Below are 15724 nucleotides of genomic sequence, written 5' to 3' on the forward strand. Positions count from 1 at the left end.
ATCTTCAGTTATGACACTCCGCCATTTGTATGCTCAACGGAAATAATAAATGTTTCGTAGTTTCAACGTATTTAAGAGTGAATACTGGAAAATATATAGCTCAACTATATTTTCCCAATAAATTCCAGGACTCCGCTCGTTGAAGCGTTTCAGCGGGCTTAAGAAACACCAAAGGTCGCCAACAACCTAACCATGACAAGGGATTCCACCGTAAATATTCGCGGACGGTTATTGCAACGAAACAACAGGATTCTCGGTCCATCGTGTTTATTCTACAACGTTGATTATCGCTCGCAGTACACATCCCGCTAGGTACATGAAAGTTTTAAACTCTTCTTGTTACATATCGTCTTCGCCGGCTACACCTACGCTGCAAAATTGTCATCTCGTTAGATAAATTATGTATTTTCTAAGTGTGCCATTTAAATGATACAATATTTCCATTTCACCATGCTAACTGAAGCAGCTGTAAGGAAGGTAAATGATAAAATGAGATGAAGATAGAGATTTGTCATGAGTAGGCTTCATAATTTGTAGCATGAAACCATTGGATTATCTTTGATGTTTAAGTTACCAAAAATAGAAAATCAGAATTTCGTTTTTGGTCACCAAATTGACCATTGGTTCAGCATGATGGATACAATTTTATTTATTTTGTTACTGATAGCCTCAACTTCAGCATTTGCAGATTCATGAAAAAACATGCTGCATAGGGCAAAAGTCAGAGTTATATGTGTAGGTATTATAAGTATGACTTTGATTTAATATGCCGTAATCATATTTTCCACAAAATCATTTTCAAATTGTTTAAATAGTGCTACTGCAGGCTAAAAAATATAAAAGGAATGAATACGTTTGAAGGAATTGGGAGTGAATTCCAACTAATCCAAATTCAACTTCTAGTCTCGCAAAATATCTACATACATGTACTTTTATTTGTTGGGCACTTCGGGAATACAGTGGCAGCGAAGTAAGCTATTAACAAAGTTCTCCTAGGTTTTTGTTGACTTATTTCAATGGGAATGTTAATATGAAATACAGGTATAATGTGCCCTCCCATGGACTACAATCTTGGCGCGGTGCAAATGCGTTCCGATGACCCCTAGAGCTGTGCTGGCGTGAGTAATGATAATTGCTCCTTAGAGGGTCAACCAGGCCAGATAGGTCGAAGGTTAGGAGCCAGATAAAAGGTAGTCCACGCAGCGTCTGTTCCTCGGTGAGGCGGCTGCAAAGGCGTCTGACCCCAGTGGGGCGGCCGTTGAGTGATGATGTCTCGTTAAAAAAACACTATTGAGGAAGGCAATTGGAAGCCAACATTACTTTATCCCTAAGCTTTATAATTGACACAGTTATGAGAGGTAATATTGAAAAATAAGGGCTTCGACCCAGTGGACCATGCGTCCTAGCAAGCGGAGGAAGAGTTAAGGCTTCTGCGGTCGTACTCTCATGAAATCCTTGAGAAGCGAAAGGGACAGAGACGATGAAGAGGACCAAACTAGTTAGAATATGGGTTTAGAATGTTAGGGCGATGCTGAGGAAAGGAAAATTAGAAAGAATAAAGTGATAATGAAGACAGGTAAAAAAATGTTTTAGGGATATGCGAGGTGAGATGGAAGGAGTTCTGGATTAATTCGTGCAACTATTGTATATTATTTTACAGCGGAGGGAAAGAGAGCCAGCGAGGGGTGGCAATAGTATGGAAGTAAAAAGTAGACAGAAATGTTGTAAACATACAGCAGGAGAATAATAGACTATTGTGAAAGTTTACGTGAAAAGTAGAGCCAACGAACTTGGGCATTGTTCGGGTCCACGTGTCACGTACGGAGGAAGAAGTCGATAAGGTATACGATCAGATATAGGAAAAAATCGCGTGTGTTCTAAGAGGGAAACATTTGATAGTGATGGGGGATTGGAATGTGACGGTAGGTGAAGGAACAGATGGTCATGAGGTGGGGAATTACTGCGGCTTAGGCACGAGCAATGACCGAAAGGAGTGATCAATTGAGTTTTAATACACATGCATATCAAAACTCCACAACTACTTATCTCCTCTACTACTCTGCACAAGTGTATAAGAAATGTGTAATTTTGCAGTTACGACCATTTTCGTGTCCCGCTGTGATTCCGATATGACACCTCCACTGCCACCAAGTCTATCCAAGGCTGAAACTCATTAAGTGAGCGAGGGAACTGGCTAAGTTTTCTCGACCGAAGCGATATTCAAAACCTCGGGTTGGTCTGCCGCATGAGCCCACAACACCCAAGACTTAATTGGATGATTTTAATACATCGATCTCATTTGTAATACTTAGAAATTTATTTTGCCTGTATCATTGACGTCATATTTACTGCGAACAATATACTTCAATACATGCATGGTTGAAGTTATATGCATCAAAATTATTAGCATTGATAACTATCTCTTCACAAAACAAGGAATAATTTATATTTATGTTGAAACTGCACGAAAAGTCAAATTTCGAACTTGATTTAATTCAGGGCCTTCGTAAATGTGTGCTTCATCGGCACCGGACTGGACACCACCGCCTCACCCTCCTGGTCGCTCTCTCAGAAGAGACTCGAATACTTTCGATGCATTCGCGGATCGACCGGGTCATGGAAAATGCTTAAAGAACGATTGTTGTTAACTGTCCCTTCCTGGGGGGAAGGAACGAATTAAAACTCAATGGATCAGCCGGTGCCAGATCTCCTTAAAGGCAGTAACAGTGGCTTTCGTCATTTTCTTCCCCTCTTGCAATGATTTACTGCGCTTATCATGCTATTGGGAGAAAATGGCCAGGAATGTTTAATTCTTGAGCGTCCGAGGATGTCTTCATCGAATTGGCAGGAGTGTGAAGGTAGCGTCCGGCGGGAGAGGGGTGCTCCGGTAGGCCTGGTAGGTGGAGGTGACTCGCTTCGAGGAGAAAGTGGTGGAGCAGAGAGGTGGAGGATCGGGAGAGGGGAGGGGGGAGCGAGGAACGCGAGAGAGAGAACGCCAGTGCGCCAGAGGAGCCCGTGAGAGAAAGTCGTGTGTTGCCGTGCGGGAGAGTGGAAGGTACGCGGAGGGTGAGGGGGGGATGCAAGAAAGCTAATACGGGCTGCCCTCGCTATATAATCCATCTTTAATACACAAATGCCTTTCGAATCGTCGTCGCATTAGCCAGAGTGGTACTGGGATTTCGAGATCTTCATCATTGGACTTGCCAGGGGGTCGAGAGAAAAATACAGGACAAAGCTGAAGGGTAGCGCAGTGCGGGATTAAGTAACAAGTGTGGTGAGAATGGCAGCGGAGTTCTACAGCTGTCGGAATCACGGGAAGAGAGCGTGGCGTCCCTTGGCGGTGCTCTTCGTGCTCGCGGTGCTGGCGGTACCGGGAGGGCAGCAACAGCAGCAGGGGAGGGGCCACAAAAGAGATGCCGGTGAGTGTACGGAGAGCTGCGATTACGCTTCCTCTATTCGCAGTAGTTCGGTAATGCGAATCTGACTGGCAATATAAAAGAAACACTTGCAGATCTTGAGAACCCAAGCCTCATCTGTGCAGAATACGCTAAACATAATGAAAACTGACGTCAAAACAGAAACCGGAAATAGGAAATCCGTCTTTCATTTTATCTCGGCGTAGGGAGCCGAATGCCACCACCGATGATGGTAAGCTCGAGTGTTGAGTATAGCGGGCGCGGCTTTAACGGACGCGAATATGTCACGAGGAAGAAGATAGTTTTTGCGTTGCCCACTCATTATTAAATGGTACCCGTGATTTCATAAAGTTGAGACCCACCAAGTTTTTCAAATACAAAGTCTCATGCGACTTTCATGCATCCTATTCGTCTGAATAGAAGGGTTAAAGTTAACATAAGGTTGGAATGTCGCAGAAAATAACTATATAGTCAAATCTTGTCGAGTAAACTTGTGAAGAAATAATAAAATTCAAATTGCAAAAGCTACAGATCCAACATTTTTGTATTTTATTACATTATTCGTGGAATAAAAGATAATATTTACTAAAACTTAATTGAAAAAATGAAAGTATTTTTGCTTTGCAAATATAAAAAATGTAAGCCACTGCAGGGTGTAGCAATTTGTATCAAGTAATGACGCAATTAACTTTATACACGTTATATCTTTCAAAAAATTGTGGCGTTTTAAGCACTTTCTCTTTAGCAAAGAAGTTTAAACATTATTATTCCTAGAAGGAATGTAAAATAACGTCGAAAAACAACTTGCAAATCGCTCACCTATGGAGGTGGAACTTAAAAGCTGCTTTGAATAAATTATATCACACATTTCTACTAAGTAGAATATTTTGCTATTCAAGAAATACGAAATTTAACGACGGCTAACGAAAGCAATATAATGCATTTTTGATTGATTTTTATTCGGGCGTTGGAATCACTGGTTGGCCTTCATACACGATAGAAACCAAAGTTCGTATTTGGGCTCTGAGAGTGCACAAGGTGTTGAATCCAGTGTGATCAAATTTCGAAACCTAGGATGGAATCCCGACGGGGAATCACCTCGCTTCTCATTCTCAACGAGAAATCCGGATGTCCATGGGGAAGAGTCACAAGTTCCCCTTAGAGCGCTGGTTGCACCACTAGTGGGTCACTGCGGAGTGTGTTTTCATCTACGGGCGATCGATCCGAAGTATCTCATTGCTCTATACAAGAACCCTGTTCCCTAATTGAGTATTCATCGGCAGCCAGACTGGTAAAAGTTCAGTATTAAATTAAAGAGAAGCCTTTGAAAAGGTGTTCAGTATTAATGGGTTACTATTCCAAGAAGATGCCATTCGTCATGGAGCCCATCATATCATAAAATAAGATAATATTTTACCGTTGCATTTTTTATCCATTCTAATCTGAACTGCATATTGATACCAACAAGGTCTTATGTAGACACATTCAATTGGTCAAAATATCATTTGATTGGAGTCATTACTTTCAGTTGTGTGCCTGCCAAAACAAAATCTTTTCGAGGGCTCCTCTTAGCGCATATTAGAGCATGTGTTTTATAGGTCATTGCCGGACTAAAATTTTGGAGTGGGCCAAAGGGAGAAATCTCTTGCCCCCGAAAAGTCGTGGCTACCTTTCAATAACTTTCGCGTTTCGAGGTATTAACGGCTTTCCACGTCCCTCAAGGAATGAACCTTCCCAAAAGGTGCATATCAATTAATTGCGTATTCATAAAGCTTACCAAAAAGATTATCATTTACACATTTCATACCAAGGTCTGAAAGAGTTAATGCAACTTGAATCTAAAGGAAGATATACACACACGCACGTCTATTTGCACAAGAATACCCATCTTACGACAGGTAAATGAACAAATTTTAATACGAGAATAATTGTAAGTAGTAAGTATTAATAATCACGAAACGTTTGGCTTTCAAATATTTTCGGTTTTTGCCTACCTTGGGAAATGATAAAAAATACGGTGGGTTCCCTGGACAGATACTTCCTAGGGTATACTATTAAATTAATCATGTATCACAACTTCCTATGCACTATTCTGATATTTATAGAATATGAATGATAGATATAGATGCACAAAATATAAGTAAATCACTAATTCCCTTAGTCCTCTCTGGTGAAGTAGATAAATATTTTGATTTTATTACTTAATCTATTATGATGTATTTCAACATAAGCTTATTGTTAAAAGAATAGCCAGTAATAAGTGCATTAAAAGTTTCACAGTATATGTTCTTTAGGTAATTGCCGAACCGAAATTTTACGACTGAAAAACTCCGATGGCAATGTTAGTACCAATAGTATTTTAAGAGAATTCTCAGAATAATCGCATTGAGGCCATAATTTAATTCAGTATAATATAATACTACATAGCAGCCTTGAGGCAATTAAATAAATCGGCGCCAACTGAACCAAGGTTCAACGTATTTTTAAGTTAAAAGGCATCAAGCTAGCCCCGGATATTATTTCAGTAAACATAATTCAACTCACTATTTTCAATTCGAAGCTGATTTCAGCATAGAGTGTGGAGCTCCTCTTATCGCGAAACATCTCGACGGATTATTACAAGCGCGGTGAATGTTCGAACATTGGCCGTCAGCTCTTTCAAGAAGAGACGATTTGTTTATTTCCTTCGATTGGCCCGGAACACCATGCTGCTCTTGCCTACGCTCTCCTGAGCGAGGACAGAGTGGGATAAACCGCTATTCGCGGATTATTTTCGTCTCTTTCAGAATTTAGGTCTCGCCACCTGCCTTCCTTGGTGCCCTCGCTCTTGAGGCGGAGTTGGGCATGATTCATCCGTGGCGGCACATCAAATCCGTATGCGCAGATTAATTCTAGGTTAGTCTAGGTTATATCGTTTCATAAACTCAAACTTCTCAAAAAGCCTGCTGCATTGAAAACTTTGAAAATCTATGATTATTATGAAGTATTTTGCACTTCCAGCCATTTGGAGGAATAATACCTGCCGTGGAACAATCAATAATGACTATGCTGATTGTGTAACCGTCCGATGCACGATGACGCACAAATATAACGCAATCCGTGGATATGAATATTTCTATGCCGTAAAGTCAGTCATTTCTTAAAAAAGAGCCTTTAATTAATTCTATGTTGCCCGGATGCTCCAAATAAATCACTTTGAATAGGATCGAATGAGTCCCATTCAAAGTGATTTTGGGATCGTATCGAGGGTGCTCGTATAAGCGCCAACCTTGTAACTCACGTAAAATGCGTCATCAGAGTAAACTTACCAAAGGCACACTTTTATTGGATTGATTTTAATCCAAGCGAAATCTGAAGGATTAGGAGAATCCGCGCTACATGTGGCAGCAGAGCTATTCCATAAAAATTACTTTACACAATCAATCAGCATAAGAAATACATTTGACAGGCAAATAATTTCATCACCTCATATTTAATGCATTCTGTGTTCCTGACATTTATATAGCAAATGAATTCCCAAGCCATAACTTACCACAGCCCAAGTCACACACACACATATACTCGTGTATATATAAACACAGTAATAAACCCGAAGATCGGTTTAGTAGGTGATGGTAGTGTTCACCCAGTACTAAGCCCTATATGGCGTGTGAAATTCACACATCAGGGTAGGGGACCAGTTCCGTTCCCTGTGCCGGTTATGGTTTCCCAGGAAGACCTGGTGCCCGAAAAATCACATAGCTTGGGTGGAGCTGCAGGTGCCCAGAGTACCTTACCCGGGAATCGAACCCAGGACCCTCCGATCAGCAGTCCAACGCTCTACCCACTGGACTACCACGACCCACCGTGTATATATATATTATATATATATATATATATATATATATATATATATATATATATATATATATATACACGGAGTCCTGGCAACTACGGGGCTCGGCCCAATCGGCCGTGTGTCGTGCCCGGCAGCGAGGGAAGCAAGGCTTTCGCGGTCGTCATCCCAAGAAATCCTTAAAAGGGAAAACCAGCAGCAGCAGGACAGAAGACGCAGGAGAAGAAGCCCAAATTAGTCAGAATAGGAACGTGAAATGTTAGGGCAATGATGAGGACAGGGAAATTGGAGAATGTAAAGCAAGAGATGGAAAGGGGAAATATAGATATTTTAGGTCTATGCGAGGTGAGATGGAAGGATAGCGGGGATTACTGGAGTGATCATTATAGAATAATATACAGCGGTGGGGATGAGAGCCAACGAGGGGTTGCCATAATATTAAATTAAGAGGTAGGAAGAAGCGTAGTCAACATAGAGCTGGTAACGGATAGATTATTACTATTAGAGATAAAAGCAGAACCGACGAACTTGGTTATTATTCAGGTATACATGCCACCGAGCAACCTAAGGAAGAAGAGGTCGATAGGATATACGATCAGTTAGAGGACATAATCGCGTGTATTCCCGCGGGGAAACATTTCATAGTGAAGGGGGATTGGAATGCGACGGTAGGTGAATGAAGAGATGGTGATGAGGTGGGGGACTACGGTTTAGGCACGAGGAATGACCGTGGGGAGAAAGCAGTTGCGTTCTGCAGGAGACAGGAGCTAGTCATCACCAGCACATGGTTTGGACACCACAGAAGACGCAGGTATACATGGAAAATGCCAGGTGACTCAGAAAGGTATCAGCTATATTATATCCTGGTTAGGCACAGGTTTAGGAACAGTGTGATTAATTCGCACAGCTTCCCGGGAGCGGATGCGGACTCAGACCACAATTTAATGGTTATGAAATGTAGCGTCCGTTTCAAAAAGATAAGGCAGGGGTGGCGAGTTAGAAAATGGAATGTAGAAGCATTAAATGGTTTGAAAAGGAAGGAATAAAAACAGGCGGTAGAAGAAATCATGGAGGATGGTAATGAGCCAAGTACCATCGAAGAAAAATGGGAAAGTTTCAAGAAAGGGTTGTATAAAGCCGCAAAAGACACTATTGGAACCGTTAACGCTAAAAGGACTAGGAAACCATGGATCACGGATGAGGTGATTACAAAGATGAATGAGCGGCGAAAATGAAAGAATGTAAATACAGAGTTAGGCAAAATGAAGTACAAAGAATTGAACAATAAATTGAGGCGGGCAACTAATAAAGCAAAAGAAGCATGGTGGAAGACGCAGTGCGAGGATATGGAAAGTCTGCAGAGGAAGGGTGAAATCGTTGCGCTGTACAGCAAAGTTAAATCTTTATCGGGCAGCAAGAAAGGAAGAGCTATGCTAACAGTTAGAGATAAGGCGGGTAAGGTAATAGTTGACGCAGGAAAGATCCAAGAGAGATTGAAGGTGTATATAGAAAAACTGTATAGTAGAGAACTTAAATCAACAAAGTAGGACATTGAAAAAGAATATGACGTAGAGAAAGACAGCTTAAGTCAAGGCATACTAGACAATGAGATAGAAAGGGCATCAAGGGAGATGAAACTAAAAAAGGCCGTGGGAGTGGATAACATTCCCGCGGAACTACTGAAATGTTTAAGAAAATGTGGGAGGAAGAGGCTCTATGGGCTGATTCGTAGTATCTATGAGTAAGGAATCTGGCCGGAAGACTTTTTGAGATCAGTTTTAGTTCCTATTCCGAAAAAGGTAAAGGCTACATCATGTTAGGACTACAGGAATAAGTTTGATATTCCACGCAGCTAAAGTTGTTCCAAGGATCATAAACAAAAGGATAGAGAGTAAGGCAAATGATTACTTAGGGGATGGCCAGGTTGGGTTTAGGAAGGGGAGAGGTACGCGTGGCTCGTTGGTATATATCCTTTACTTGCTCCATGTTGACTACGCGTCTTCCTACCTCTTTATTTAATACTATGGCAACCCCTCGTTGGCTCTCGTCCCCGCCGCTGTATATTATTCTATACTGATCACTCCAGTAATCCCCGCTCTCCTTCCATCACACCTTGCATAGACCAAAATATCTATATTTCCCCTATCCATCTCTTGCTTAACATTCTCCAATTTCCCTGTCCTCATCATTGCTCTAATATTTCACGTTCCTATTCTGACTAATTTGGTCTTCTTCTCCTGCGTCCTCTGTCCTGCTGCTGCTGGTTTTCCCCCGCAAGGGTTTAGTGGGATGAGGACCGCGGAAGCCTTGCCGATGCCGATCCCCGATGCCGGCCAAGACACACGGCCAATTGGGCCGAGCCCCGTAGTTGCCAGGACTAAAAATCTCTGTATAGTTCATCATGTTTATCTTGGGAATGATAATTGAGGTGGTTTCCCGTTGCCTTCCTCAATAGTGTAGGAACAGACGCTGCGTGGACTACCTTTCGTCTGGCTGCTAACCTTCGACGTATTTGGCATGGGTGACCCTACCAGGAGCAATTATTATTACTCCTGCTAGTACAGCTCTAGGGGTCATCGGAACGCACAAGACCTTCCACCACGTCAAGGTTGTAGTCCTGGGAGGGATGTATATGTATACAGGGTCGCACCCAAAAGTGGTAGGACTGATTTTTTTACAAGAATTTTATTGACGATATACTTACATCGACTTAATAATCTTCAAATTATGCTCCTTGAGCTGCTACACACTTAGTATAACGTTGCTCCCAATCCCTGTAGGCCCGCTAAAAATTTTCTTTGGGGATGCCGTTGATGACCCTCGTCGAAGCCTTTTGAACGGCCTTCATCGAGTCAAAACGTCGTCCCTTGAGCTGTCTTTTCATCAGGGGGAAGAAGAAGAAGGCCGGTGGTGCTAGATCGGGAGAATAGGGCGGGTGCGGCAACGTGGCAACGCCGTATTTGGCCAGGAGCTGTCTGACGACGAGCGCACCATGGCACTGCGCGTTGTCATGATGAAGCAGCCAGCAGTTTGCGATGGCCGGTCGGACTCTTTTCACGCGTTCTCGGAGGCGGGTGAGCACCTGCACGTAAAAGTTCGTATTCACAGTCTCCACTGGTGGGACAAACTCCTTATGAACCACTCCATGACGGTCTAAAAACACAATCAACATCGTTTTGATTTTTGATTTGCTCATGCGAGCCTTTTTTGGACGTGGGGACGCGGAAGTGTGCCATTCCGTGGATTGTCTTTTCGTTTCGGGGTCATATTGAAAAACCCATGCTTCATCATCAGTTATCACATTGTCCAAACAATTTTCACTGGGTGCAAATTGGCTAACAGTTCTTCGGAAATGAGCACACGCGTTGCCTGTTGGGGACACTCAGAATTTTCGGCACCATCTGGGCGCACACCATGCGCATGGCCAAATCCTGTGAAATAATGCGTTGGACGTTGGATGCAGACAGACCCAACTGGTCTGCAATTTCTTCACTGGTTAAGCGTCGGTCTGTGTTCAGCAGTGTCCTCACTCTGTCCGCATTCGTGTCGGTTCTTGCCGGTGACGGCCGTCCGGAGCGATGGTCTTCTTCAACGAGCTCCCTACCCTCCTTAAACAACTTGTGCCACTCAAATACTGTGGAACGGCTTAAGGCAGTGTCCCCATAAGCCTGCTTGATCATATCGAGTGTCTCAGTTGCCGTCTTCCCGAGTTTCGCACAAAACTTCACGGAATAACGTTGCTCTAAATTCAGATTCATTTTGTTTTTCGACGGGGACAAAAAACTTGCTTCATTAAAAACGGTGTCCTCACTCAACGACAGCCCGCAGGCGACTGAGGTTGGTGTGTGTATATATATATATATATATATATATATATATATATGTATATATATATATATATATGTATATATATATATGTATATATATATGTATATATATATATATACAGGGTCGCACCCAAAAGTGGAAGGACTGATTTTGTCTGGCGCGAACGTAGCGGTGGAGGGGGGTCTGCCTGGCAGGGTAAGATGGAGGGGACTCTTAGCAACGGACTCACACCAACCTCAGTCGCCTGCGGACTGTCGTTGAGTGAGGACACCGTTTTTAATGAAGCAAGTTTATATATATATATATACATACTCGTATATATAACACTTAGCACTAGTGGACACAGACAAAAACACAGAAACACACAAAAAAAGAGACTCTCTATTTTTCGAATTTCCGGTGGTCATTGCCACCTTTATCAAGGAAGAGAGGGACAGAACTGAAGGGAATACGAGGGCTGGAGCGATTGATGGAAGGGGAAGGTGGGGAGGGAATTCCGAAGGGACGGGTTTGGAGGGGCAGCGTTAGAAGGGTGTGGAAAATGCAGAAGGTGATGGGGGTGGAAGGGGGATGAAAATATAATTAGAACAGGGTAATTAGTGCCTACTATTGATTCCTGGCCAGTTCCAATTGGTCTGCACAATAGGCAGGGCAGGGCAAAGTTGGCACTTCAGAAGGTACACTACATTGCTAGAAGTGCAAGTAGAGGAGGGAATTGGTGGGAGAGAGTTAAAAAGCGGGTGGGAGAGGGATGGGAATTTTGGTTTTGAAAATAGGGCATGTTTTAAATCTGGGTTTATTGCATGGCGTTGGAGTGGTTTTAGGACGGGTTGGGGATTTAAGGAGTGGATTTGTTGATTTGAGGAGATCGGATAGGTTGGCGGGGCGTTTGAAAGTAACTGAGGGGAATTTGGGAAAAAGGTTGGCGGTGGCATTATGATTTTTTAGGATAGGGTAGAGGTCTTTCAGGATTGATCGTATAGATTCTAAGCCCGGGAAGTATGTTGTGCAAATTGAGAGAGGGTGGGGTTCCGCGGCGGAGGAAGGTTTGGGAGTGTACGCATGTTTTCGGATTGTTTTTGTCTGTGTCCACTAGTGCTAAGTGTTATACATTATTATTCACGCCCGTGAGACTTTCAAAAAGTGTTATATATATATATATATATATATATATATATATATATATATATATAGCATATATATATGCTATATATATATAGCATATATATATATAGCATATATATATATAGCATATATATATATCATATATATGCTATATATATAGCATATATATGCTATATATATATATATATATATATATATATATATATATATATATCGAGTATAAGGAAACACTCACACCAGCAGCACAATACTGGGACGTCACAATAGAAGACAAAGAAAAAAGCAACATTTAAAAGGACACTCACACGGTAAATTGTTCGAGCTTCTGGCCTTCTCCGAGGCCTTCTTGAAGTAAGACTCTATATATATTAATATATGCATAATAGGAATATATATATATGTATTTTTATATTTATGCATATATATATGTATGCATAATAGGATTATTTATATGTATATATATATATATATGTATATATAAATTATACATGTGTACACATACACATGAATATACATTAATTAGAATTTGGCAATTTTCTGCAAAATTAAATGTAATGCGACCGGTTTCAATGTAACTACATTAATCAGGTATCATTAGATCTGATGGTATTGTAGTTTAATTGAAACCGGTCGTATTAAATTTTATTTTGCAGAAAATTTTCAATTGTTAATTCATTAGGATATTCCACCATTACACGCCTGAATGTCTCTTTTTATAAGTATATATATATATATATACAATGTGTATATATATATATATATATATATATATATATATATATATATATATATATATATATATATATATATACACACATTCAAACACGAAATCCCGCCAAACGGCGAATAAATACTCATATATACAGAAACATATATAAGGAAAAGGGATAGGAACACGTATAAAGGATGAACACAATAGAGGTGGGGAAGGCGGAATCGAACGGATCACAAGAGTAAAAATATCTCCTCAACCGGGACTCGAACACCGGATCTTTCCACTTGCCGGGCGGATGCTCTTAACCACTTGAGCTATCGAGGATATGTAATTTACCCTGAGATCCGTGGGTTTTATACTAGGGAATATATATACTATATATCGCCAAGCGCCCCGATTCTTTAGCCAAGAGATGGCGTCAGGGGGCTGTTTCACCCACGCATTTTCCTTATATATGTTTCTGTATATATGAGTATATATATATACATGTATATATACATGGATATTTATATGTATATATATGTATATATATGTATATGTATATATGTGTATACATATATACATATGTATATATGTATATATATATATACTCATATTTTCTCTGAAAGTTTCCTACTTTAAATGTAAACATAATCCATTCAATGCAAATGCCAACTCAAGGGAGAAATCCAATGCATTCAATGCATTAACGTTCCCATGCGCTAAATAATATTCTCTAATTTTATTCATGAAAGTCTGTTGAAGCATGCGGAACGATTGGTCACGATAAATGTATTTCTATAGTTTGGGGGCGTCTGTGAATGAATGCAAAGGAGAGAGGGAGAGAGGTAGGTGTGGAGTGTGTTAGAAATAAATATTGCAATAGATCGGAGTCACGTTTGAATTAGGTTGAAGACTTATTGAAAGCATAATCATCTTTGCGGAAGAAAAAGAGCTTGGAAATGGAATGCGATTTGTCGTCACTATGGCTTCTTTGAAGAATTCAGGCTTTGATTTTTTCCAAAGTCTTATTTTAATTTTAAACACAATTCTTGTAGGAAATATATCGCTCGTTGCAAATTGGATTAACACTTAAACATTTCGGATTTAAACACTATAACATACTTATGCAACCAATGAAGTGCAGCCCCGTGATGCATCACGGTTTCAACCCACCGCGGCTCCTTTTTATTTATTCATATGAAAATATATCGTTGAAATTAGGCAATTGTCCTGGTGGCAGCGCTCAAGTCTGGTCAACTATCACTCTTACAATGGACATACATACATACTCAAAAAGAACAGATGGGAGACAAAAATCTGCTATATGCAATGACACTTAAAGATTACCAACCGCTCCCTTACCATCACGCATAGGCCAGGTTCACACCATACCGACTGCACAATAATAATCCATTGCCACACTCCGTCCATAATCACGCAATCACACTTCATATACCAATCAAAACCGTGCACCGTTGACACATCATTCACCTTTGCAATACAACTTCGAATGCCACTTCACATACAAACAATATTTTAATGAGCACAATAGTACAATAATCACTTATCAATGGAGTTTATCACCTTGTGGCTGCTTTATACTTACTCTTAAAACTCCTAAAATTGGAAGGAAAGGGCTCAAACAACTTCCAGGCAGCTGGTTCCATGCAACAATAGTTCTGTAATAGTTCTTTTAGAGGCCGAGATTCCGACCACCATCTAGTAATTGGGAGGCCGGCGTAAGGAAAGCGCTTTTCAGCGTACAGCAAAGGAGACCCTCCGAAGTGAGAGATGGTTATCAACGTGAGATTTATTGTGCAGCGGAGATAATGTAACGCTGTACGCGGGTGACAGAGTGAGGAAAGCGGAACGATGCGACGGTGACGTACCAATGTACTGTAGATAAGTAATATACGTAGAAGCGCGTCCAAAAATGACTTCACCAAAGGTCCGGCACCATTAGGACGTATGGCACATAATTCAAACGAATAACAAGAGTTTTTCGGAGACTGGGCTGGGGCTGACCTCGTATACAGGAAGCGAAAGTGAGGAGGTACACGTGGCGGAGAAGAGAGCGGTCTGCAGCAGGTCGTCCCTACGCAATCGGCGCCTCCCACAATAATAACCTTCCGCTGGGAATCTTGCGTAACATCTTAGTGGTAGGGATATTTTCCTCCTGATTATTGTGCCTGCAGACTGACACAGATTGGAAGGGGGAGAGGAAGAGAGATGAAAGGAGAAGGAGGGGGAGGAACAGAGGAAAAACAAAAATTGGGTTTGGCTCAAGAAGGGAAGCTTCCACTGAAGATTAACGAGCGACAAATGAGCACGAGTAAGGAAAGGCCGACATCGTGACCCCTGCTTTCACCTCAGTTCATGTCAAAATAAAAATTTTGGAGAAGTAAGAGGGAAAATTTACCCCATTATTTGATATTTCGTGAAAACTAGTAAAGCGACGGAATGGCATGAATTCTTTTCTCGCTACCTTCCCATGATACTCTATTTTGTAAATAAATTGTCCAACTTAGATAATAAATCATAGATAGCTTCGAAAGTTGATAAATTTAATTCCAAAATCATTATTATTGGCATAGCCCAACACTTAAAATTTACCACGATTACCGTGAATATTATAAATTAGGGCACAGGGTTAACGCGTTTGACTTTCACGTTTGTACGTAGCAGAGACCAATCGACCTTGAAACAATCAATTTTGAAAGTGGAAGAGAAAACTCTAAAGTGCTGCTGTAATCCAAGACAGAAACTCATTAGGAAGTTTTCCGAATACAATGAAAAGCTATATTTGCGTCAACACTCCTATCA

The 15724-nt window shown here is 41.1% G+C and overlaps 1 protein-coding gene across 2 annotated transcripts in view; it reads left to right on the forward strand.

Annotated features, from left to right (window-relative positions):
- The first annotated feature begins 3012 nt into the window (after positions 1–3012).
- Positions 3013–15724, forward strand: part of tfc (Brevican core protein triforce) — a 186346-nt gene continuing 173634 nt past the window's right edge. For both annotated transcript variants that reach the window (XM_071598258.1, XM_071598257.1), the window contains exon 1: positions 3013–3419. In XM_071598258.1, coding sequence (XP_071454359.1) covers positions 3281–3419 — 139 coding nt within the window. In that variant the 5' untranslated portion in view covers positions 3013–3280. The remainder of the gene's footprint in view (positions 3420–15724) is intronic.

This window comes from Hetaerina americana, unplaced genomic scaffold (genome assembly GCF_022747635.1).
Source record: "Hetaerina americana unplaced genomic scaffold, ioHetAmer1.1.p SCAF_92, whole genome shotgun sequence".
In the NCBI taxonomy this organism is placed as follows: Eukaryota; Metazoa; Arthropoda; class Insecta; order Odonata; family Calopterygidae; genus Hetaerina; species Hetaerina americana.